This window comes from Molossus molossus, unplaced genomic scaffold (genome assembly GCF_014108415.1).
Source record: "Molossus molossus isolate mMolMol1 unplaced genomic scaffold, mMolMol1.p scaffold_m16_p_1, whole genome shotgun sequence".
In the NCBI taxonomy this organism is placed as follows: Eukaryota; Metazoa; Chordata; class Mammalia; order Chiroptera; family Molossidae; genus Molossus; species Molossus molossus.
This window is the reverse complement of record NW_023425344.1, coordinates 244,538,635-244,564,272: the sequence shown is the minus strand read 5'-3', so window position 1 is coordinate 244,564,272 and position 25,638 is coordinate 244,538,635. Positions and strand designations below refer to the sequence as shown.

The 25,638-nt window shown below is 55.7% G+C and overlaps 1 protein-coding gene across 11 annotated transcripts in view; it reads left to right on the top strand.

Annotated features, from left to right (window-relative positions):
* The window catches only part of SYNE3 (spectrin repeat containing nuclear envelope family member 3), a 45,678-nt gene extending 20,952 nt beyond the window's left edge, over nt 1–24,726 (top strand). The window contains exons 7-16 of one of the 11 annotated variants that reach the window (XM_036258315.1): nt 2,926–3,108; nt 4,043–4,186; nt 4,975–5,109; nt 8,056–8,217; nt 8,335–8,507; nt 8,935–9,064; nt 10,648–10,797; nt 12,605–12,754; nt 13,670–13,708; nt 22,523–24,726. In XM_036258315.1, the coding sequence (XP_036114208.1) occupies nt 2,926–3,108; nt 4,043–4,186; nt 4,975–5,109; nt 8,056–8,217; nt 8,335–8,507; nt 8,935–9,064; nt 10,648–10,797; nt 12,605–12,754; nt 13,670–13,708; nt 22,523–22,723 (1,467 nt within the window). In that variant the 3' untranslated portion in view covers nt 22,724–24,726. Of the gene's footprint in view, nt 1–980; nt 1,047–2,925; nt 3,109–4,042; nt 4,187–4,974; nt 5,110–5,243; nt 5,307–7,558; nt 7,808–8,055; nt 8,218–8,334; nt 8,508–8,934; nt 9,065–10,647; nt 10,798–12,604; nt 12,755–13,669; nt 13,710–22,522 lie in introns of those variants that run through there. The other 10 variants (XM_036258298.1, XM_036258324.1, XM_036258303.1 and 7 more) reach the window with 10 other exon arrangements.
* Nucleotides 24,727–25,638: the final 912 nt, after the last annotated feature.

The window sequence follows — 25,638 nt, the reverse complement described above, 5'->3', positions numbered from 1 at the left end:
CCCAAAGTGAATTTCACATGTACCTCAAACCTCCATTTTAGGCCAGGTGATCCCAAATATACCCTTTGTATCTTACGAAAATCCATCTAGCCATTTCCATGAGCGATGGTCACTAATAGATAGAAGCTTTAATGAATGAATCACAATTTTTGTGTATTTGAGATCATGTTATATAGTTAGATCCACAGATATTTCCACTCTGCACATAGGAGCTTTTTCTCAGCATCTAAAATTGTTCTCAATAGTCACCATTTTTAATGGCTGCATAATATTCCTTTTGTGGCTATGCCATAATTTATTTAATGTATCCACAGATATTTAGGTTATTTCCACTTTTCATTGTCACAATTACTGTATGTTGAATATCTATGTACATAGATGTTTGTCTTCATCCCTACCGTTCTCCTTGTTTTGCTGACGGATTCGGGCCAGAGGGAAGTTAGGGTACTTGTTCAAGGTCAGGCCACTCAGGAGAGGCAGAGCTACGGCCAGAATGGTGGGCTGTAGACTCTCATGCAGTGTTCTTGGCCCTATTTTCACATTGGTTCCCGGGAACAGCTGTGTGAGGCAAGCAGCACAATTGTATTGTTATTATTTGACCGGCGAGGAAACCAGGTCTCAGAGAGGGCCACCTGCTCCAGGGCACCCGATCAGGCCTGGCTGACTCCATGACAAGTGCATTTCCCTCCTGGCCTTCCCCCTGGGGCCGAAAGCGGGCCAGCAGCTCCCTGGCAGGAGGAGGAGCTGTCCTTCCAGAGCGCGCAGGAGCCCAGCGCAGGAGCCTCACGGAGCAGGAGTCTCACGGAGCAGTGGGTCGGAACAGTGGGGCCAGGACTTTGTCCGCTCGTGTCCGGATGCGGTCTGCGGCTCGGGAGCCAGTCCTGTGGCGCTCCCAGCAGCCTGCCCGGGCAGGGTGGCTGTCACGGGCCAGGGCTCAAGCGTCGAGCCCTATCTTTTCTTGACTCAGCTTCTGTGTCTAGGCTCAGAGTGGCCCGTGGGTCTGCAGAACGCACCCAGAACAGAAACACTGAGCCCCCAAAGTCGGGCATGGCCGGTGCATTAGTTTCCTAGGGCGACCAGAACAAAATACCAAACACTAGGTGGGTTAAAGCAACAGAAATGTATTCTCACAGCTCTGGAGAACTGAGGTCCCAAATCAAGGTCCCGAGGTGGGGGTAGGGGGCGTCCTCTCTCCAAGGACTTTAGGGGAGCGTCCTGTCTTGCCTGTTTAATTTCTGGTGTCTGCCACAGTTATTGGTGGTCCTGGGCTTGTAGATCCCACCTCCGCCTCTGTCACCACGTGTCCCATCATCATCCTCTGTGCCTGTGTCTGGGCCCAAATTGCCCCTTTTAATTAGGGCCCAGTCATACCGGATTAGGGGCCCACCCTGATGACCTCACTTTAACTTGATTCCCTCTGTACTGATCCTATCTCCAAAGGTCCCGTTCTGAGGGAGTGGGGAGAGGGTTAAGACTTCACCACACCTTTCCAGCAGGACACAGTCAACCCACGACAGCTGGTTACATATAACAGCTGAGAGCCGTCTTTTGTTGTGTCTGCTGCGGGCCTTGCACTATTCAATGCTTGGTGGGCGTGTCTCATTTAAGTCTCATGACAGCCCCGTGAGCTGGGGTGTGACCGCCCCTGGTATACAGATGAGGAACTGAGGCTCAGAACTGCCCAAGGCTTCCCAGGTAGCATATAATCCACTTGATGATCACCACGCCCCAGCCTGAATTTTTAACCCCGTGATACTGTGTCTGGGTTTGGTGAAAGGGAGGTGGCGGTGACCCCTACCTGAAGAGGCTTGCCCTCTGTGTGGCCCATCACAAAGCACATGTCCTCCGTCAGTCCAGCTGGGTCTGCCGTGCTTATGCCGTCCTTCCTCCCGGGGCTCCGTCTGCCCTTCCAGGGATGTTGTAAATACCGCCTCCTCCGAGGTGCCTTCTTGGATTTCCCCAACCAGGAAATCCACTTCTGCCTTGAATACCCGCTTGGTTGAAACTGCTTAGGAAAACACTCATGCTCTGCCTCGACTACATTACCCACCTGGGTCGGGGTCTTTGTTCTCCCGTCCCAGCCCTGTGCTTAGCTCAGGGTCTCAGTAACGCCGTCAGGTGGAAATAGAAGGGCTCTGGCCAGCCCTGGTCTCCAGGGCCCTGGGCCTTACTCAAAACAACTGGTTAGTCACAGGAGCCTGAGGCTTGGCACGGGGCTTTGAGGCAGAAAAAATTGAGTGTAGGCTGGGAATGTGGTCAGGGCAGGCTTCCTGGCGGAGGTGAGCTGTGCAGAATTCAGGCCGTGTGGGAGCAGCCGCCCACTGGAAGGAGGCTTCTGAGTATCCTTCAGGGTCCCTTTTCACCGGCGAGCTCCTAAGCAGCATGACTCCATTCAGGCACCACCTCCGGGGAGCCTTCCTGAATTCCCTAGTTGTGCCCTTAGCCCCCACGGAGTGTCCCAAGCACCACCTGGGGGGTCGCCCACCACTGTTGGTGAAGGGAGCCACTGAGTAGAGGGTCAGACTGGTTTGGTTTGGGGTCGGCTGCCGTGGGGATGGTTGTTTGGGGTAGGGGGGTGGCTGAGGCCAGCGGGCGGTTGGGAGCTGCCGTGGTCCAGGGGAGCGTGGCTGAGGGTGCCCACGACCAGTGGCAGTGGGGATGGCGAGGAGACGGGTTTCCGAGACATGTAGGCGGTAGATTTCTTGCTCTGATTTGGATAATAAAGTGGATGTGGGGAGCAAGAGAGGCCTCAGGTTGACCAGACATTCGGGGCGTCCCTAGCGCATTGTTGCCAGCCTGGGCCCAGCACAAGGGCGCAGCCGCCAGGCCGTGGCAACAGAACAAGTGTGCTCCTGGCACGGGAGCTCCGTCCTGCCCTGCCCTGCCCTGCCCTGCCCTGTGGTTAACGGAGGCCTGTCTCCACAGGCAGCCCTGGCAGAGAGCTCCCGCCTGAAGCAGCAGCTGACCATGCTGCCGCTGAAGAAGGACCTGCTGGGCAGCGTCTTCGGCCAGGACAAGGCCACGGCCCTCCTGGAACAGGTGGCGAGTTCCGTGAGGGACAGGGACCTGCTGCACAATAGCCTTCTGCAGAGGAAGAGCAAGCTGCAGGTGAGCCCTGCCGCCGTCTGCCCAGGCTGAGCCCAGCCGGAGGACGGGCCACCTTCCCGGGGCGGGCAGCCCCGCGTTCTGATCTAAGCTCCACCCACGTGCCGCTTGGTGGTCCTGGGCACATCCCTTTGCCCCACAATCTAAGGCTCCTTGTCTATAAGCTGGAGGGATTATTGTGTGATCCTTCTACTGGTCTCCTGGCCACCTGTCTGGCCCTGCCCCTGCCCTCAAGTCCCCTCTCTACACTGCAGTCATGGGACTGTCTTCTGCAGAGAGCTGGGGGCTGCCCCATGAGGAAATACAGAGGGAAAAATGTAAGCTGGCAACAACCAGTTAACGGGAAGCTGTCATCAGGGACATGTCTAAATGACGATGTTAACTGAAGGTGTAATGTGGCATGCTGCGGACAGTTTATTCTTTATGTTACACGTGTTGGCTGAGCATCTGATGATGATGGTGTTGGTGATGGTGATGATGACGACAGCTGTGGTCTATGGGCACTGATGGGGGGCCAGGCATTTGCTGAGGGCTTCACATCCGTGATCTCACTGATCCAAGTAGTGAACATTCTAGGGTTGCAGGGCAGCTGGTCTCTGCTGCAGCTCCTCGACTCTGCCACTGTAGCAGGAGAGCAGCTGCCAATGAGTGGGCATGGCTGTGTTCCAATAAAACTTTATTAATAAAAACAGGCCTCTGGAGGCATTTGGGGATGTTGTACAGATGTAGTCCGCCAACCCCTCTTCTAGTGGGCAGAACAGCTGTATGTGAGGATACTATGGTGACTCGAGGGGGGGGGTGTTCACCCCCCTCAAGAGCTCTGGGAAGGCTTCCTGGAGGCGGTGACGCATGTGTGGGCCAGGAGGAAGCTGGGGAAAGCAGCTGGGTTGTGAGGAAATCTCCTAATGTGCGTGCTGTCCCTTCTGTGTCTCTTCAGAGCTTGCTTGCTCAGCACAAAGACTTTGGGGCTGTTTTTGAACCCCTGCAGAGGAAGCTCTTGGACCTCCAAATCAGGGTCCAAGCTGAGAATGAGCTTCAGCGGGATCTTCCTGGGAAACAGGCCCAGCTTGCACGGTTGCAGGTAAGGGGTGTGTGGGGCCCGAGTCTCTCTGCTCCGGTGCTCAGCTGACCTAGAAGCAGTCATCGGCAGAGCAGGAGCCGGCCCCAGCCTCACACTTAGACCCTCACTTGAGATCTGACATTTCATCTTAGCTGAATGTCTGCTCATTTACTGGTGGTTCCTGGCCTCACCAGGGCCCTTAGCACCTCCACACTGCTGATTCTCGAGCTAAAAAAAACCCGATAAACTGTCTTTTTGCTTACTCCGTGGTTCCAAAGTCTGACATTGATCCTGTTTTAAAAGCTGCCTTGCTAAGTGTTCCTGAGTCCAGAGGCCCCCAGTGAAACCTTCTTGGGTATTGAGAAGAATTGTTTTAAACACATGTGGACTGTACGTCAGGGGCTCGTGGGTCATGGGGGCTGCCTGAGGAGCTTGCTGGCTTTAACAGTTATCCCTTAAACCCTCGTATGTACACTGAGCGCGTTCTTGGGAAGACATAAAGAACGGTGTTTATGAGGCTTTGAAGCTGGGATGTGAGTTTTCATAATGAAAGGTGGTCATCAAGTAAGAGTCCAGCTGTGACTTTGTCCCCCAGTTTATTCTCATGATGCCTCAGAATCTTTCCATCTCCTTACAAAAACCCTCGCCAGTTCTGAGAGAGAGCCTATTCGATGGCGATTTGGTGCAGCCACTGGAGTCGGGGAGCCCCCCCCCAGGACCCTGCGGTGTCTCCCCCTCAGAGCCCCACCCTGATGCGCACCCGTGACGAGGAAGAGAGGACAGTCCACTCACTGCTTCCTCTGCCACAGGCGCTGCAGGAAGAGGGGCTGGACCTGGGGGTGCAAGTGGAGGCCGCCAGGCCTTTCATCCAGGGGAACCCCAACCACCAGCGCAGCATGGACCAGCTTTCCGCCGACTGCCAGGCCCTGCAGAGGTCCCTGGAGGTGAGCGGCCTGCGCTGCAGCAGCCAGAGGGCCCCGTACCCCGACTCCCCCAGTCTTTCCCCTCGGTTCTTCCTTCCTGCCCATTCTTCCTTTCTTTCTGTCTTCCTCGTTCCGCTTCCCCGTGTACTCAGCAGACGACTACTGAGGGCCTCCTGTGTGCCAGGCAGTGTTCTGGGCCCTAAGGAGGGGGCAGCGTGAACGAGATACAGCCAAGATCCCTGTTCTCCCTGGGCTCGTTCTAGAGGGTAGGTGGACAGTGAGTCAGCCGCCAGTAAGGAAATAAACAATTCCACCTGGGCCAGGGGCCAAAGGACAGACAGACTGCTCAGAGCCTGACAAAAGCCCAGCGGACAGCAGCCCGTCACTTTTGCTGCCTTACCATGAGGTTGGCAGGTGCGTCCAGGGGCGCGCGAGCCTCGTCTGCAGTGCCCTCTAGTGGCCGACTGTCTTCCTGGTGTTCGCATAGGATTGACTCTTGGGAGCAGTGGGAATGGAAACTGAGGTTCCTTCAAAATTCCCCTGAGGATAAGTTCAGATGCAGACTCCAGCCACCCCCCCCGACATGGATTCAGATGGACTTCTGGGTCTGCGTGTGTATCAAGTACCCCAGGAGTGCAGAGCCAGCCTCAGGCCTCACCGCAGGGCAGCAGTCTGAGGGGTTCCCCACCCTCCCGCCCTGCCCGCCCTATTTAAGGACAGATAATCCTAACGCCCTCTGCAGTCCTGACAGTCATAGACAGTACAAGTAGCCACACCATTTACAAATTTAATATACTGCCCTTTCTACAGTAGAAAAGAAAAGGAAAGGAATTATAAAAAAAATGTATTTCAAAATGTCTGTGCTCCTCGGCGGCCACACCAAAGGCACAGGAGGTGGGGACAAGGCCCCCTCCATGGGACAGCCTCGGATGCCTCTTGGGGTGAGGTTTTCCGAAACGCAAACAACCCAGAGTGCAGTCCTTCAGTTTATGAAATAGCTGCATCCCTGGAAAGTCAGCGTGTCTATTAAAACTGCCAAAATCGCTTTGAGTTTGTCAGATTCTAAGCTCCAGCCCCAGGGAACGGGGATGTTGGTGGGGCGTGAGAAAACCCTGTGGGGTGTGCACTGTGCTCCCCAGAGCAGGATGGGAGCACCCCACACTCTCACTGTATCTGCTGGCTTCACCCCCACTCCGTCATTAGTACAGCAACCAAAACCCCCGTGAGTTTTCAGGAAACACGGCTCCATCCCTCGAGACCCATTGGTCTGAGTGGGGTCTGAGGTCTAGGTGAATTCATTTTATTCAGTTTAATAAATTAGCAGCGAGTGGCCCCAAGGTTGAGGCGGGGGGAGGGGTACAGAAATAGGAATCACTGTCCCTGCCCTTCAGGACCACAGAGCCCACAGACGCAGCAAACTTCAGTTTCAATGCCCACAGCCAGCGAGGACCCAGGCCGATCATTAGAATAATTAGAAGAAACAGCCAGCGAGCCCCAGTAGGGGCTGCAAAATGGTGGTGACCAATTCTGTCTGACTTCCTTATTGTTGAAACACTTCTCTGCAGAAGTGCATTGCCCTTCTTTTATTATTTCGGTACCCAACGCCTTTTAAGTCTAAGAAGTTCTAATACGTCTTTCCCCCACAGCCCAGGTGATTTTTCCCACCCCCGTGGGGGCACGTACCCCACTAAGCAGTGGGGGCCCTGAGGGCACTGGGGCTGACGTGGGTGCACAGGGCACAGGAGGGGATAGTGTTAGGGACAGAACAGGGAGGTGCAGTTTTAGATCATTCTTTGGGCCCTCGTCCACGGTTTATTGAAGACAGATACAGAGCACCCTCTCTGTGTCCCAGGTCCTGGTGGCCTGGCATTCGCTGGTGTCAGCCAGAGTCTGTGCAACGCAGGAAGGTGGCAGGGCCTGTGGTGGCCCAGCAGAGAGTCACAAGGACTTGAGCCAGGGATCAGACTGTGAGAAGGGATGACAGACCTGGGGTCTGATTGGCCTGTGGTGGGCTGTCAGGGAGGGTCCCGGCTGGGTGACCAGGAGGATGGATACAGAGCCCACCTTTCACGAAGACAGAGAAGAGCAAGGAGAGAGCTGAGCAATGAGTGACCCAGGGGAGGGGAATAAAAGCAAGACTATACAATAAAAGTATAATAAGCATAGACAGAAAAGTGAATAAGTATGAAGCTTGATACATTTTAAAAAAGGAACACATCCATGTTACTGGCACCCGGATCATGACACAGAATTATACCAGCACCCCCACCATCCCCCCCCCCACAAAGCCCCTTGTGCCCTTACAGTCACTGCCCACCACTCTCGATAGCTGGAGGTAACCCTGACCTTGGACTTGGAACAGCACAGGTTGGATTTGCCGGATCGTATGTGTTATTCCAGTTGATTCAGACAGAATGTTTTCCTTAGTTAAGGCTTCTAGCTCTCACGATGGTTGTAAATCTATCCCTAGTGTCGCCTGGGTCGCATTCTCGCTGCTGCCCAGTACCCCACAGGATGGCTGTCCCTCCACGTATTCATCCATTGTGTTGATGGGCACTTGGGCGGTTTCCAGCTTGGGGCTGTTACAGCCACACCACACTCCTGCCCTTGGCGAGGGCGTGTTCGCATTGCTGGGTCCACCCCGGGGTGACAGGCTGAGTCGCAGGGCTGCCCGCGTCCACCTTCAGGAGATACTGGCCGCCTATGTTCGCACGAGGTTGTACCGGTTCAGACGAGAGATCCGATTGCTCCAGACCTGGTGCGTGAAAGTGACACAGGCTCCGAGGCCCTTCGCACGGAATTTGTCTTTCGGGGGCGAACTTGCACTGTGCAGAGGGGAGGACCAGGGTCCCTTGTTCCGCCGGCTGGGGAGCCCTGAGAGGGAGCCCTGGGGGCCATTACGCCCCAGGGCCCGGGCAGGTCTCAGGCTCAGCAGCACTCAGGTGCCCTGGGCCGGCTGTGCCGCAGGACCTCGTGGACAGGTGCCAGCGGAGCATGCGGGAGCACTGCACCTTCAGCCACGAGCTGCTGGAGCTGCGACAGTGGATCGCTCTGGTGTCTCAGAAGCTGAAGTCGTACCTGAGCGACACGGGCCCATGGGATGCCCAGGCCCGAGAGGCCGAAGTCCAGGTGAGATGACTTTCCCTGCAGAGATGGTGCCTCCCCAAAGCAGGCTCAAGAGCCCCCACCATGGGGAGCAGAGCCCCCCCCCCCCGCCCAGGACCTCAGCGCGTGTGTGTCCTTCAGAGGCTGCTGGCTGAGTTCCCGGAGAAGGAGGCCCAGCTGCCCCTGGTCAGAGCGCACGGTCAGCTGGTGATGGAAAAGTCCTCTCCGGAAGGGGGTGCTGTGGTCCAGCAGGAGCTGAGGGAGCTGGCGGAGTCGTGGCGGGCCCTCAGGCTGCTGGAGGAGAAACTGCTGAGGTGAGAGGGCCGCCTGGTCCGAGCCTGGTCCGGGACAGCACCCCTTCCCGCCCCGGGAGAGCTGGTGCCATGACACAGGGCAGGCGTGGCGCCAGGCGCCGGCGGGCATCTCCCTCTGCCCAGCCGGCACCCAGCAGGGGCGGTAGGAGCAGAGCACTGTCCCAGCTCGGGGGTTGGCCTCCAGCCCACGTGGGCTTGGGCCTCACCTCCATCAGTGGGTACCTGCACTCCAGCGACCGGGAGGTGGGTCTCAAATAGGAAACCGGACATGCAGGTGCCTTGGGGACAAACCTGAAGGACAGGCACAGGGCTGGGAAGACCGGGATTCGCCTCCCACGGAAAAACGCCGTAATTCTGTCACTTCTCCCGAGACCGGGGCGCCCCCCTCCCGTCCGTCCCGAAGTCACCGTGCCGATTGTCTCCTCAGCCTCATCAGACATCGGCAGCTGCAGAGCACAGAAGTGGGCTCAGGGAAGAAAAGTATCTTCAACAACAACATCCCGGACGGTGGGGTTCTCATCAGCCCCATGACGCCCAATTCCAGTCATCACCATCGGGTGAGTCTATCTGGTGGGGCTCCCAGGAGGGGCCAGGTCTCCAGTGGAGGGATTGGGGGAGGGGGAGAGTCTCCAGCAGAGCCCTGCTCCCCGAGTCAGGGACCACATGCTCAGCTCAGGACTTGGCAAAGTCCTGTCTCAGGTGGGCCCGCCCTACTGCGTCATGAGCGTTCCTATGCCCCTTGGACAGACAGGCCCTCACCCCTCAGAAACACGGACCCCTGCAAGGAGGAGAGGGTCAGGGTTAAAAGCTTCCTGCTGGCGCCAGATTGCAAACTGAAATTGCTTAGAGGGTATTTTTCTGTGCCCTAAGTTGTGTTTTGTATAAAGAACTAACCTAACCATACTGCCGCGTCCGTCCCGTCCCTGCGGCCTTTATTTACTTATTTATTTTTGTTTTTATCCTCACCTGAGGACATTTCTGCATTCATCTTCAGATAGAGCAGGAGGGAGAGAGGGAGGAAGAGAGAGAAACATCGATATGAGAGAGACACATCGACTGGTTGCCACCCACACGACCCCAACCAGGGCCGGGGACAAACTGCAATCGAGGCTCGTGCCCTTAGCGGGAACCGAACCTGGGACTCTCTGGTCCGCGGGCAGATGCTCTAACTGCTAAGCCAAACCGGCCAGGGCCCTGACGGCCTTTGGCAAGGGATGCACGTGGAGGAGACACGCACTCCTGGTTCTGCGAAGCCTGCACCTCCCTCCATTCATCCCCGTGTCCCATCCGCAGGGCACTGGTGCAGGGCGGCTGTGTTCCCAGGACAATGCCTGGAGCCGGGGCACAGCTCAGAATGAGCAGACAGTCCGCCCAGCAGAGTCAGAACCAGCACAAGCCTTCCATGTTGGGACGTGCAGCCCGATCCGAGTAAAATGCAGGTTGCGATTCCGTAGGTCGGGCAGAGGGGCGTGTGGTCTGCATTTCCACGGGCCCCGCTCTCTGCTGAGCCTCGCAGCACGTTTTGAGAGGCAAGGGAGTGGCAACCGCAGGCAGTTAAGTAAGAGTTTACAGAACGCGTGGCGCATGGTGGCAGAGGGCCCACGTGCTGTGGGAGCCTGCTACAGAGTGACCGTGACCCAGTTTGGGGTGGGGAAGCCCTCGGGAGAAAGGAAATGTGAGGGGATCCTCTCGTCTGAGTGGGAGCCAGGGAGAGGAGAGCGGGGTGTGTTCCCTGCAGAGGAGACTGTGTGCAAAGACCCCTGGGAGCACAGTGCCAGGGGCCAGGGCGTGTCTGTGGGCTCAGGCCAGGGACCCAGGAAGGTGGGACCAGCCGCAGTCGGGCAGAGCCGTAACCAGAGGCGTGTGAGAAGCCACCAAGGTGCAAAGTGAGGGCTCAGCTGAATGGACAGCAAGCTGGACAGACCGCTCTGGCGGGGACAGTGGCTGGAGGATGACAGCGATGACAACCACCTGGGCAGGGGCGATGGGGCTGCTGCTGGAGGCCAGGGAGGTGACAGGGAGGACTGTCCCTGACCCCTAGACACTGTGGCCACATTGAGTAGACAGTCCTCGACCCCACCCTCTGCCTCATGGTGTGCTGTCCCCTCTGATGCTTTGGCCACGCTGTGCGGTCCTGCAGGCAGATCCTCTCCCGGAAGCAGAAGGCTTCCCCCAGCTCCGGAGGGGCTTCGAGCAGTGGCTGCAGGTGGAAAACGCCAAGCTGGTGAGACTCATCGCCATGGGAACTGCCAGGGCCGAGGACGCCAGGGCCAGAGCAACGAAGCTGCAGGTGTGTTCCCGCGGAGAGGCCCCCCGGGTTTCCCCATCAGCGTGTTCGCCAGCAGGGGGTTCTTCTAAAAGAAGGAGCACAGCCCTGGCCAGTTTGGCTCAGCGGTTAGGGCAGGTTTCATTCTGGACCAGGGCACACTCCTGGTCGCAGGTTTGATTCCCTGACCCCAGGGTCCTTCGGGAGGCAACCAGCCAGTGTGACTCTCACTGATTCTCTCTCCCTCCCTCACCACCTCCCTCCCACTCTCTCTAAAAATCAGTGGAGAAACGTCCTGGGGTGAGGATTAACCCCTCCCCCAAAAGAGAGCACATACCTCGTCCACGAGGTCTTCTTGTTTGTGTATAAAGAATGTTTATTTATTTATTTATTTATTTTTGAACCAAACTTGTCTGGCTCAAAGATTTTAGAAGAACTTTGGAAGACCCGTTCACTCACTTCAACCTGCCTCCGAATCCCCCCACTTGGAAGATAGTAGCACCACTCACCACGGTTGTAGCACTCGGCTGTCGCTGTGTAACAGCCCATCCCAACAGTGGCTTCAAATAGCAACTCTGTATTTCACGCACGACTGGCGGGTGGCAGTGTGGGCTGAGCTCAGCTGGGCCATCTGTCCACCACAGGCCCTCATTCACTCCCTCGTGGAATCAGCCACAAGCCCTGCTTGAGTCCACCTCCTGGACGGTTTTTGTGTCTGTCCCTTGTCACTACCACTGTCTCAACTCGGCACTTACCATTTTTTACCTTCATTATGGAGACTTAGGAGTCTCAGCGACAGGAGGGATGGTTTGCAGAGGCTCCACCTCTGCAGGGCCTGGACTTTGACCTTTGCCTCCATATCCCGAGGGGCTGCCAAAACTCGATTTCTTCCAGAAGGGCCAGCGTCCTATTGGCAAAGCAGGCTGCTGGCTTACATCCCTGGGTTCCCTCCTTGCCCTGGGTTAGCCTGATGTTCCTCTCTCGCTAACTCTTTAGTGCCTTTATTTTATTTTTTTTGTAGTCAGATCTCATATTTCTATTATTTTCTTTTTACTCCATAGTTCTGTGTCTGTAATGCCTTTTAAACATTTTTACTATTTTGGCCTCGGTGAGAGGTTTGGTCCAACTACCTCGTTGACCCTGACCAGGAAGTCAGTCCTTCCTGCCCACCTCCTTCCTCCTGCTCGGCCACCCCCCAATTCCAGCCAGATCGGGGGCGGCCTGCAGTTCCCCGGGTGAGCCCTCCTTGCCTTTGTGGAGCTCACATTCTAGGGCCTCTGAGAAGCTAAGCAGCTTCCCCTCATCACCCAGCTGGGAAGGTGGGCAGAGGCAGGACCCAGCGCCAGACTGTAACCCCGGGCCCCTGGATGGAAAGACCAGCTCTGAGCCCTGCGTCCCACCACTTCTCAGGGATCCGGGGTCAAAGGTGCCACCCTGGGGGGCACGCTGCTAGATTCGGGCAGAAAAACCCCAGTTCCAGCATCACGCAGCCAGGCTTCCCCATGCTAGCAGGGAGCCGTTCGGCGGTGGCAGCTTCGACCAGGGCAACTCTTATGGCAGGCCCCTGGCGGACTTGCTTCTAGAATGTCGGAGTGGGAAGTGGCCGTGGAGGCCAGCGGCGCAGCTGAGCCTGGCCGACCGGCAGCCATTCTGCCGCATCGCAGAAACGATCGATCACCAGGCCTTGGCGTGGGTTCGCACAGTGGGGACTCTCACTTCATAGTCTCTGTCAGCTCCTCTCAAGTGACATTTGATTGGCTGCTCCTTACCAGCTGAGAGGGGCCGTCTGGGCCCTTTGGAAGGTGCACTTGACATTGTCCTTTCGCCCCAGGAGCTGGAGGCTCGGGTGCCGAAAGGTCAGCATCTCTTCGAGAACCTCCTCCGTCTCGGGCCAGCAAGGGGGCCCTCGGATGAGCTCGAGGACCTGCGCTACCGGTGGATGCTGTACAAGTCCAAGCTCAAGGACTCCAGCCAGCTGCTGGTAGGTGCTGAGGACGCACAGGTCCCAGGCCCGGGGATGGGACTATGGCGCAGAACCTGGATGGGCCCGCATCCACCGCCCTGTGCCTCCACAGCCCAGACCCAGGGGACCACGCAGAGGGAGACTCCCGGGGCGCAGGTGCTAGATGGCAGGATGTTGTTCCTCTTGCTGCCCCTGAGCCGCATCCTTTACAGGCATCATCCCGTTAGTCCTGCAGCAGCCCTCTGCCCGAGTAATCGTACCTCCAGTGCCAAGGGGCCCGAGGCTCTGAGAGGTTACACTCGCGAGGTCCCAGAGCTAGTAAGCGGGAGCCAGTGCTAACACGCACCCTGCTGCAGAGCCAGGACAGCCCTGGGATCTGGCCTGCACTCCCTGCCTGGGACTCTGAGCGAGCATCGTCCCACTGTGGGCCCCTGTGTCTCCTCACGAGAAACAATAATTGCTAAATTAACACGAGCCTTTAGGACGTGCCATGTCGTCCTAGCAGCCCCATAAAGAAGGTCCTGTTATTATTCCCCGAGAAGCGACGAGGAAGCTGAGGTTAGCCTGAGAGGAGGGTGGTGGAGATGGTCTCCCAGGCCCTGGCAGCCCTCGGACCGCAGACGCCCAGCTCGGATGCTGCCTTAGCTGGCCCCGCAATGGCCGAAGCGGCCACTAGGTGTCAGCCGAGCCCCAGCCGGGTGGCGGAGCCGGGGCCTGGCCCAGGCCTTCCAGACAGAGTCCCACCTGGGCCTGAAGTGCGTTAAAAAGCTCATTAAATCGAATCACCTGCTGGTTCAGCCTGTCCAGATGACCAGAAGTCTTAAAGCAACGCTCCCCTGACAAAATGAATATTCCATTACAGGTTCTGTTGGGATTTAAGTTTCACTCACTTAACTTTTTTTCCCCTTTTCCTCTCCTTCCCTAAAATAACAGACACAGCGTTCTCCAGGGCAGCCGACTGGACTCCGAAAGGTACGAGTCTGCCATCTGCTCCACACGGCCGAGGGCAGGGCGTCTGGAGGGGTGGCGGGCCCGGGCGCCAGGGTGGGACTCCCGGGCTTTCTGGAAGGTTCCGCGAGGTCTGAGGAACGTTTGTGCTGGGTCAGCTCTGGGCTGCACGGTGCTGGCCCCCGGGCCCCACTCTCAGGGAGCCCCAGCGGTGTGCAGAGGGCACTGGACGGGACAGGCACATCATAGCGGGGGACCCTAGAATGTTTCGTCCAAAACCAGGATGAGGTGAAGAGGGGCTACCTATGCGGTGACAACAGGTGTAAACCTGGACCGTTCTGAACTGGGCTGCGCGGCCACCCGAGTGCTAGACAGGTCTGCGGGGCTCAGTGGGGGACAGAAGAGGAGGGGACGGGCAGGTGTTACCACTTAGCCCCTGGAGACATGCTCGGGGCCAGTCCCGAGGGGCTTTCAGGCCAAAGCAATAACAGTAACGGCAGCGATCATAATCATAATGAGTGATAAGTATTATTACTGTAGACCAGCACTGTGTGCCGGGAACTTCACTAAATCACGGTTGGGGTGTTTCACTGAACCGTCTGGCCACACCGCGGGGCATTATCACCTCCATTCTGAGCAGGGAAAGAAGTTGGCTTGTTCCGCGAAGGCTGCCGAGTGGTCTCTGGCCTCTGACTCCAAAGCCCACATTTAACCTTTCATATATGTCTCGGAGAAAGCCCCCTGGGGCCTGGCGGGTCTCCCCACTTCTGGAAAAGCCCAGTGCAAATTCATGTCCCCGGGGCCCCCTTTCCAAGGGAACACATTTGTTTTCCTGCCAGGCACCGCCCATGGGAGACGAGCCTCCAGCCTGCTTGCTCCAAAGCACGCTGGTTGCTCGAGGCCCCTTGTCACAGTCTGTCTCCAGATGCTTTGCATGCCTGCTGTCTCCTTGGTCCCCTGCTGGTGTCCAGGTCTCACATTTGTGGAAGGGAGGGTGTCCCCTGGACTGGGCAAGCAGTTTCGAGGCCAAGGTTGTGCTCTGGGCCCCGTGCCAATCGGCTTTGTGGCCTGGAACAGTTGCCTTGCCTCTTGGGGCTCACTTTCCCCGTCTGTAAAATGGAACTATCAATGCTGACCTTATTTACTTCATGAACTAATTTTGAGGATCATGTAAACTGCCTTCTGGAGTTCTTTAGAGGACCCCAGGCCCCAGGCCCATCTCCCCACCCCCAATTTAGAATAACAAAGAGACTCCTGTGAAACAGGGAGGAGCATTGGGAATGACCAGGTGGACGGCACAGTCCAGCCTGGTGGCTCCTTCTGGGACATGGGGGACGGGGCCAATGTCTGGACTGCCTCTAGCTAGCTCTCACACTTTAAGCCCCTCGCTGGTTGGGAGTCCTCATCTACACAGCTCCTAGGCTGGAGTCCATGGGGAGCCATGCCTGGGCCCCCTGGCTGCACGTAGTCAGTGCTCACTAACTATTTCTGAGTAGGGGACACTTGTCTGGCTGACACCGGCCCTCCAGCGCAGACTCAGGTTCCCCGCAGGCTGTATAGAGTTAATGTGGAGTGTCCACAGCCCTGTGTTTATCTGCTGTCTCCTCACTCACTCACTCATTCATTTATTCATTTGTGTCACAAATGTTTGCTGAGTGCTGATTGTGTCCCAGGCACTGTGTTAGGCACTTGGGATCCACCAGTGAACACAATACAAAGCCCTGAGCAGGCGGGCTGTGCATCCTGGCTGGTTGGGGAGGGGATGGAGAGCGGTCACATCCGTGCAGCCGGTCGCTGAGCACCGTGGCGAGGCTCTGGGTCCGGAGCTTCGAAAGGCAGGAGCCTGCATAGCTGCAGGTTTCTCCTCTCTGTGGCTGGCGGATGTCGGGCACAGTTCCATGGGGTATGCAAAGCTGGCAGGCTCCAAATGGCCCCCAAATCTGCTTATTTGGGTTATGTTTAAAACAAACAGATGTGTGAACATTTGACTCCAGTGCCCGCTGGTTTTTGAGCTAACTAGTCTCAGCCCCCAATGAAGAAGTGAGCACTGGAGGCCAATAGACAGAAGCCCTCTTGGGCTCATTTATAGGACAGCCTGTTTATGCACAGAGCGTGTGTCCCTCCCCCAGAGCTTTGGGTTCAGTGGGTCTGGGGCAGCTCGAGCGTCTGCACGTCTAGCAAGTCCCAGGTGATGCTCATGCTGCTGGCTTTTGAGAACCACTGCTTTGTGCTCATTATTGGAATCGGGATCCACCGTTGGTGCGTATGATGGTTGGTGAATCCCTTAGCTACAGTTTTCCAATGAATGCAAGGAGGGTCCGCCAAGCTCATGGTGGGCAAATTTCTTGTAACAACCAGCACAGGGTAGATTCTTAATTGCCGTGTAAGTATGGACCCTGGCTGGAGACTTCTGCAGACACTGCCCCCGCCTCTCTCTCTGAGAACAAAGGGATCGGTGACACTTCTGTTGGGGGTCCTACGTTTGGCTTGGTTCTGGTGTTCATTTTGCTTGTCGGGGTGTGTGCACGTGTGTGTAGGGGTGTGCACCCACGTGTGCACACACACACACACAGAGGCCTGACAGGTAGAACACAGGCACCGTCTTCAGAGGTTGTGATCGTACCAACTTAAACACTCTTCAGTGCAGAGGGAAGGGGGGACCTGCCCCCACGCTAGTTATTTATGAGAAGTTGCTTTCCCGGGCTTTGTTCTCTCCCTGCGCCAAGTCGATGAAGGCTCCAGCTGCGTCGCGGGGCTCAGCCTGCTTGTTTGTATAAACAGAATAATTAAGATTTATTAAATCCGCAGCTGCCCACACACTTGCCAGCTCAGTGCCACGGGCTGTGTGCCTCAGCGTTCGGGCACGGGGGAAATGTAATTGCTCTTCAAGTTGCAGTTGGGCCGTGAGTCAGCTGAGTCCCTGCACGGGCCCAGGGGGTGTGCCATCCTGCGGAGGCCCAGGGTTAGCCCAGTGGTGCCACGTTCCCAGGTGAACGAGGGCCGGGCCTGTGTGCCAGTCTGCAGATGAGCAGAGCGTCTGGTACTGTGGCTCTGGGATGTCCATTCGGGTGCTGAGCAGCCCAAGGGTGGCATATTTGACTGTGTTTTATAGGTTTTAAGGCTCTTAATTTTTTGCGTTTTCAAATCTTTCGAAGTGGGGTGTCTTATTTCAATTGAGTCCTTCCAGGGAGGATGTGGATTGGCTCGCCCCACCCCCACCCCCAAGACACTAGCCACCTGAGATTTCTTTACATTAAAATCTCTGCTTGCGGGGTGTGTTTCATTTTGTTTTCCCTCGGACCACACTGACTGGGTAAATGTAGACAGCCAGCCTCTGGGAGCTCCAGCCTGCGGTTCACGTTCGCAGAGCACTTTGTGAACCCAGCACCGGGATCGGACCTCGAATTTCCTCTTCCCTTTTGTGAGGCGGGACTAGTCCTCGTCTCCCGACACCGAGTGCAGCTCCTTGGTACCCCAGCATGATGTGGGGTCTCCAGTTAGATGCTCCTTCTTGGTGGTTAGTCTTTTCTCAGTGGGATGTCGAATAATGGTGCAACGCACAAGCAGGGTCTTAGCTTGGGTGCGATACTAGAGTACCCAATCTCAGAGCGCAGTGAGTTTTCTGTTAGATGATGACTTGCTCGCCCACTAACTATGTGTGCTAGGCACCATGCTGGAACTCCCGCATGCCTGGTCTTTGACACTCACAATCACCTTCTTTTAAAAAAAATTTTTTTTTTTTTTATTGATCTTTAGAGAGAGAGGAAGGGAGAGGGAGAGAGAGATGGAAACATTGATGAGAGAGAACATCGATTGGCCGCCTCCTGCACGCCCCCCACTGGGGATCGGGCCCACAACCTGGGTATGTGCCTTGACCAGGAATCGAACCAGCGACCTCCTGGTGCATGGGTCGATGCTCAGCCGCTGAGCCACGCCGGCCGGGCCACAACCACCTTCTTTTTGGTGGGAGGGGAGTGGCCTCCTGGCCCCTCTCCATATGTGGCAATGGCCCGGTGGGGTGGGGGCAGAGGGGACCTAGCTTGAGTTTATTTCTCAGTGATTCACTGTTCAACTTTGGGGCCTGGTCACATTTGCGTTTCCTTGGTGCTGTCTCTGACCTTCAAAAGGAGAGAGCCAGGGACAGATCTCAAACCACGTGCTGCGTCATCCCTGGGGCCCTGTCCATCCATCTGCCGAGCCAGCGGCAACTGGCCATTGCAGGCTTATGAAAGAGTCTGTGCTAGCACCCGGGATGTGAAGTTTCGGAAACTTGTCTTTGACAACTGCAACCCGGAGAAGCATTAACGACATTCGCTCCTTCTACTGCTTCATCCTCCATGGCTCGGCTCACCTGCCTCCCTCCCTCCCGTCCTCTGAAATGCATCCCGGCGGGGAATCAGCAGCCACCTCCTCACTGAGCACAGGAACCTATTTCTGTCCTCATCTGCTTGGCCTCTGGGCAGCCTTGGGGCTGAGGACCGGTTCCTGAGGGAAGGAGCCCTTTATTCGTTATTTTAGTCACTCAGCAAGTATTTGGTGCACTGCGGTGAACCAAACTAATGTACGCCCTGCCTCCAAGTGTCAGGGGGCACACAGACTCGAGTCGGGATTCCAAAGAAAGGTCTGGGCACCAGGAGAAGGTATGATGGAGCTTGTTTTGGTCTAGGAGCCTGAATGTCTCCCTGAGGACGCAGCTCACAAGCTGAGAGTAGAATGATCAGTGGGAGCTAGCCCGGTACACTGGAGGAAGGAGGGAAGTGAGTATTCCAGACAGAAGGGCTAGCCTATGCAAAGGCCCTGTGGCGGGAAGTTGTGAAGGCCTTTAGGCACCAAGAGGTAGCATTTAAGGAGAGTATGGGGCTGGGGAGATTGATGGTGTCTGATCCCTGGCATCTGGTAGACGGGGAAGCTGGTGGGGCTAGTAGGAGCTGCCCGCCTGCCCTGTGGCCATCAGTTAAAGGAGGAAGGTGATGAGCATGTATGGGGCACCGACTCTGCCTGTGAACCATAGCGTGCACTGCCTCACGTATCCTAATCACTTTGACAGGCAGGTATCAGCCTCCCATTTCCCCAACAGGCAACGGAACCGAGGCTCAGAGAGGTTACATGGCCTGCCCTCGGTCACACAGAGCCAGGGTCAGACCCAGCGTTCCAAACCGTTTCTTTCCCCGCACATCAACGGCAGAAGATTGGGTCAAACTGCAGAGTCTCGGGTCTGTGTGGGCTCTGCAAGGACTCGAGAGCGTGTCATTACCACCCACAGCATTGCTCTGTCCCACACCACGTGCTGGGAACCTCTGCTTCCAGACCCCGTGGATGGGCGCTGTCCCCTCCGGAGGACACCACCTCTCTCTGGGTAGTTCGAACTGGGTAGAACACAGGTAGTGCTTTCTGGGGGAACGTGAGGGCCAGAGAGGCTCCCAGATCCGAGAAGAGCTGAAATGGTCAGTTTCTTTGTTGGCATCTTAGGACGTAGTTTATGCCTATTTGTGTGTGTGTGTGTGTGTGTGTGTGTGTTTTCTGAGCATGTGAGACTCATATTAAAATGTGTCTTTTATTTTAAAGAACACTTTGGAATTTAGGCCCCTCAAAGTGAGGGTGCGAACTCTAAGTAAACAGCCACTGGACAGGCAGCAGGGGTCCTTTGAAAAAGACCACCCCTTGTCAACACTTCTTATTTTGACAAAAATAAGTATGTTTTTCTTGATTTTAGAAAGAGGAAGGGAGAGGGAGAGAGACATACAAACATTCATGAGAGGGAAACTGATTGGCTGCCTCCTGCACGCCCCCTACTGGGGGTCGAGCCCACATCCCAGGCATGTGCCCTGACCCGGAATCAAACCAGTGACCTCCTGGTACATGGGACAACGCCCAACCAACTGAGCCACACTGGCCAGGCTTGTCTACACTTCTTAACGCAGAAACACTCTAGATCTTCAAAAATGTTTTCCCAGAGGATTGTGGCCAAGACACAACTCCTCCCTTCCCCAAGCTGAGGGTTAGCTCTGAGAATGAGGGGCAAACAGAAACTGAACACTTGTAAATACAGCCTGCATTTGGGAGACCATGAATTACAGGTTGTGGTTCTGGGGTAAACCCAGGCTAAGGAGGGCCGACAGCGTGCTGTCTCAGACTCTTGGAGGTTTGGAATCAGGCAAAGGCAGCATGAAATGTCAAGGAGTCAAGTTAGACCGCTGCAGACTGAGGTAGCCAGCGCTGTGTGAGCCAAGTGGGTGGGCCAGAGCACACACACAGCCCGGTTGGCCCCGGCCCCGTGGCTGTGGGAAGAGCCCCCTCTGTGCACTGACGGCAGATGGCTTTTCACCCCTGCTCTTGCATCACTGTGAAATAAATGCAGCGTCACTGCTCCTCTGCTGTGTGGGCTGTAAGAAGTCTATTTTCACGTTGGTAAGTGAGAACATTTGAGGCTGGAGGCATAGAGTCAAGAATTATCAATCTGGAGGAGACAGTTGGGGCAGGAGAGTGGGTGAGATGACTCAGATAGGAGAAATAGAGACAGAAGTCCCCGTGTTAGAACCTCCTAGGAACACCTGCATTTAGCAATGTTTCCTCATCCCCACCACCATCAGCCCACCACCAATATCATTATCCCCACTTCCATCATTATCCCACCACCACCATCACCATCATCATCATCATCATCACCACCTTCATTATCTCCACTACCATCACCATCATCCCCACCACCACCATCATCAACCCCACCACCACCACCCCACCACCATCACCATCATCCCTACTACCATCACCATCATCCCCACCATCATCCCCACCACCATCACCATCATCCCCACTACCAACACCATCATCCCCACCATCATCACCATCATCCCCACTATCATCATCATCATCTCCACCATCATCACCATCATCATCATCCCCCTACCATCATCATCATCCCCACTACCATCATCATCATCCCCACTACCATCATCATCATCCCTGCTACCATCATCATCATCCCCACTACCATCATCATCATCCCCACTACCATCATCATCATCCCCACTACCATCATCATCATCCCCACTACCATCATCATCATCCCTATCACCACCATCATCACCATCATCATCATCCCCCTACCATCATCATCATCCCCACTTACCATCTATCATCCTACACCACATCATCCCAACACCAATATCATTATCCCATTTTACTAACCCCACACATCATTCCAACTACCATCATCATCATCCCTACTACCATCATCATCATCTCTACTACCATCATCATTCCTACTACCATCATCATCATTCCTATCACCATCATCATCCCCACCATGATTATAATCGCCATCACCATAGTCACTACCATCATCATCGTCACCATCATCATCATCCCACCACTGTCATCCTCATCATCATCCTCACCATCACTACCATTTTCATTCTCACCACCACCATCATCACTCTCACCATCATCATCTTCACCACTATTACCACTGCCACCACCATCAACATCATCATCATCACTTGATTATAACTTCTGGTGTCTTGGAGAGGGAACCTTTGGTTCTTCAGGGAGCCAGCAGATATATTCTACAATAATAATACCACTAATAAGAGATTTACTTTTTAATTGGTGTATAAATATACTTTGCTTTGAGTGCTCACCACATCCTGGAAAATGGGAGATAAGTTGTTTTATCCCAGTTTTGCAGAGAAGGAAACAGATGCTCGGAGAAGTTATTAACTTGCCCAAGGTCACATAGCAAACGGGTGACAGACCCTGCACTGGAACCTAGTCAGCCTGATTTCTCAGAGCTGGGCCCTGCCCAGCACCATGCTGCACCAGAACTTGGGAGGCCTCCACTTTCCTGAGCGGTCAGCTCTTGGCCTGCACTCCCATGAAGGCACAACCTAGCCAATCCCTCTAGAGTTTAGAAAGTGTCCTTTGGCCACTTTTATGGACACTGAAGTCCATTAGGCATTTGGACTTATGAGACTGACCTTCATGTGGTATCGATGGTGTTGATGATGAAGATGGTGATGAAGGAGGAGGATGAAGAGCATAAAGTGAGGGTGATGAACATGATGAACATGACGGTGGTGATGATGATATGAAGATAATGGTGGTGGTGGTGATTGTGATTTAGATGATGATGATATTAATGATGCATAATAATAATAATAATAATGACGGTAGTTTTGAGTACCTCCTATGTGGCAGGCCCTGTCTCATTTTTTTTTTTTTTTTTATCCTCACCCGAGGACACTTTTTCATTCTTTGTTCAGATAGAGCAGGAGGGAGAGAGAGAGAGAGAGAGAAACATCGATGTGAAGGGACACATCGAGTGGCTGCCACCCGCACGACCAACCAGGGCCCGGGACAAACTGCAACCGAGGTACATGCCCTCAGTGGGAACCGAACCCGGGTCTCTCTGGACCGCAGGCCAACGCTCCAACCGCTGAGCCAAACTGGCCAGGGCAGGCCCTGTCTCATTTATGTCTCACAACAGCTTTGTTGGATAGGTATCACTACCCCTTTTTATAGATGGGAAATTCGAAGTTTAGAGAAGCTGAGTGACCTTCTCAAGATTTACACCTAGGACTCATAACCAGGCAGAGATTTACGTAATAACTGGCAGAGCCTGTAACTCTGTGTATTTGTTCTTTCGTGCCCGAATGGTTTGAGAAAACTAGAGATCTTTGTTTCTGGCATAACTGGCATTAGACCCACTTTGCAGACAGGAAGACTGAGACCTGTGTGGTGAGATAGCCCAGATCCGCTGCTCCCCCAGCGTCCTCTTCGCCCCTCCACCTCCCGATCAGAGCCCCCAGCCCACTCACGCCTCCTGCTCTGGTTCCGCAGACCCAGCGGTGGCGAGGCCCCGGCGCCCTCTTCCGGAAGGTGTGCTGCGTGGCGCTGCCCCTGCAGCTGCTCCTCCTGCTGCTGCTGCTCCTGCTGCTGCTGCTCCCCGTGGGCGAGGACGACCGCAGCTGCACGCTGGCCAACAACTTCGCCCGCTCCTTCACGCTCATGCTCCGCTACAGTGGCCCGCCGCCCACCTAGTCCCCTGGGCTCACAGGTGACTTTCTTCTCCAGCCTCCCGTCAGCCCGGGCTCCTCCTGAGGACACCGGGGACACTGGAAACGGGCAGGCCAGGTGGCACAGCTGCCCAGGATAAATACTGTACCGATGTTCCCAGCACAAAACCACTTTTTATACGGTGTTGTCTTCGTCTATTTATACTAAATGTGTACTACGTGTGACCAGGGAATCGTGTATAGAATTTTTATATGCTCTGTATGTAAATGCTCAGTATGTATAGTTTCATGGATGGCATCTACTTGTAGTTGGGAGGAAGGTGTGGCACTTCTGCCTTGGTCTGCAGTCAGCCCTGGAAACCCTAACATGTCACTTGGACGCAGCCTCTTACCAGAAGCCAACCCCGCGCCAGACGTCGCTGAGAGGGCCGCCGACGGGCAGCCCCGCCTGTCGCTGAGCGCCCGGTGGCTCTTGTGTTAGGCACGAAGAGAACAAGCGTGCTTGTCTAGTGTTTAAAATGACAGCAGGTTAGATGCTGTGGGGTAGAGGCAGACAGGGTGATGACCCATGGAAGGCCCAGTGACAGCAAGAAGAAGTGATGGGTGAGAGAAGGACATCAAGGGAAGTACCATAACGCGCAGGCCCAGAACGAACTAAGAGGCACTGCGGACGGGGCCGCGTGCGGAGCCCCCGATGGCACCGGAGACCAGTTCCGTGGTCGCGCGGAGTCCTTGGGCGGCGGTCAGATGGCTCAGGGAGAAAATCGAGGAGACAGACTTCACTGTTAAGATCTCCAGGGGGCAAGGTGAGCACGCTCTGGACGTGACAGGGAGGATGTGTTACCCCTCACTTGGGCTGATGTGTCGTCTCCGACGTGAGCTGAAGCGACAGGAGAGCCCTGTCCAGGACAGGGATGAGATCAGCGTGGAGCTCCCAGAAGGGACTGTGGACAGAGGCAGGTCCTCTGGACCAAGAATATCCCACACGTGCCCCCACAAGAGTGCCCAGCTCCAGGCGCCCCAAACCGCCCTCTCCGACCAGGGCCCAGTAGTTGGGCTCCATGCGCCATCTGGGGAGCAGGCCCAGTCTGCTGGGCCCCAAAGCCCGAAACGTGTCCCTTCTCCCAGGGAACTCTAGGTCCCTAAGTGCTTCATAACTGGATCCCGATTTCCCGAAATCAACACTAAGTTCTCCTCTTTGGAAGATGCTTGGTGCCCACTCTACAGATCCGGTGTGTCTGCTCAGCTACAGATGGACCAGAGGGTTCCTCAGGCCTTAGGACCATACAGTGTTTAGACCCAGGGAGGGGAAACTGAGGACCCGAGAGAGCCCTGACCCCAGCACCATGCCCCTGCCTTCTGCCCTGGCACACACTGACCCCTTCCTTCCTAGCACAGGCCCAGCCTGGGCACAGCTCTCTCCACGGGGACCCAGGCCTCCCGGGCACCAGAAGGAACTGGACGTTCACGGTGTAGGAAGACGGTGTTGCTGGGAGACGCACTTGGCACTGACTCCAAGAGCACACCTTTCTCCAGCCACTTAGAAACCAAGCCCCAAGGCCACACCCACAGGTGACCACTTTCCTGGAAAGTCGGGGGCTTCGTGACCCAAGACCTCAGACACTCCCAGGTTATGTCAGTCCCGCCCCAGGAGGTCAGAGCTGTGGCAGGGGCCTTCCACTGTCTCCATCCCCTCCCCACTTCACAGCTGAGAAGGCTGAGGCCCAGAGGGGGGCAGTAACTTGCCCATGGGCACACAGCCAGGTGGCCAGGTCACCACCACCCCCAGGGTGCGCCCTGCTCATAGAGCACACCGGGGGATCCCCCACCCCCATGTCAGTAACTCCACAAAGCCGCGCTGGTTAGCAGGAGTGCCGTGTCCCAGGTGGGGCGGGACGAAGGGCAGTACGTGGGCTGGTGGACAGGAGTTGCGTGTATTTGTTAAACTTCAGTAACGATGCCACAGAGTCTGCTTGTTTGCATAACTGTCTTTTTTTAAGAGAACTGATATTTTCATTACTTTATATAAATGCTAACAACCATTTACTAGTGCTTTCCCAGTGTCGTCTCTGTGGCTTCAAGTGCGTGCCGACGATTACGGCTTGTATGATTTTCCAGCTTCATGAACGAGAGCCGTGGAGAGCTCTGCCCGGTGAGAGGTGCCCAGTGGGACCTGCGTGTGTTTGTTTTCTCTGTCCCCAGAGTGCGAGGTGTGGGAAGAAAGGTGGCCGTCACCGCTCAGCCTGGCTGTGTGTGTGTGTGTGTGTGTGTGTGTGTGTGTGTGAGAGAGAGAGAGAGAGAGAGAGAGAGAGGGAGAGGAGGAGGAGGAGGGAGGGGGAGGGGAAGAAGGAGGAGGGGGGGAGGGGAAGAAGGAGGAGGCAGAGGAGAGCAGGGAGAGAAGCACACAGGAGCGTGGTCCGTGTCCGAGCTGCTGTCCCTCCGCTTAGCCATTTCCCACTCCCCTGCCCAGTTTCCCTGCTCTCTGCGTGCAGAGAGACACACGTGGGGGGAGTGTTTATGAAGAAAAGATGGGAGGTGTGGGCAGCAGACAAGGCCAGGAGACTCGCGGGGGCGGGGGGCTTGGACGCAGGGGCAGAGGGAGCCAGAATCTCAAACAGAGAGCGCCTTCCGCTCGGGACTGCAGGCTCACACGCCACATATGATGGAATCCCCACAACAGCTCTCGGGGCTTGATGTTACTGCGTTCCATTTTTGAGAGGAGGAAGCTGAGGCTTGTTAATATAAAGATGCTTGTCCCGCAGACGTGGGATTCGAACCCAGGTTCGTCTGCCCCGAACGCCCGAGCTGGAAGGAGGGTTCTCGCGGTTCTCCAGGGCTCGGCCTCTGCAGACTTGGGGGTGTTTCCTGAGCAAGCGTCTCTGCCCATGCCCAGTGGGGATGGCCCTCGAGGCTTCCCTGCGCTCAGCTCCCCTTCAGGGC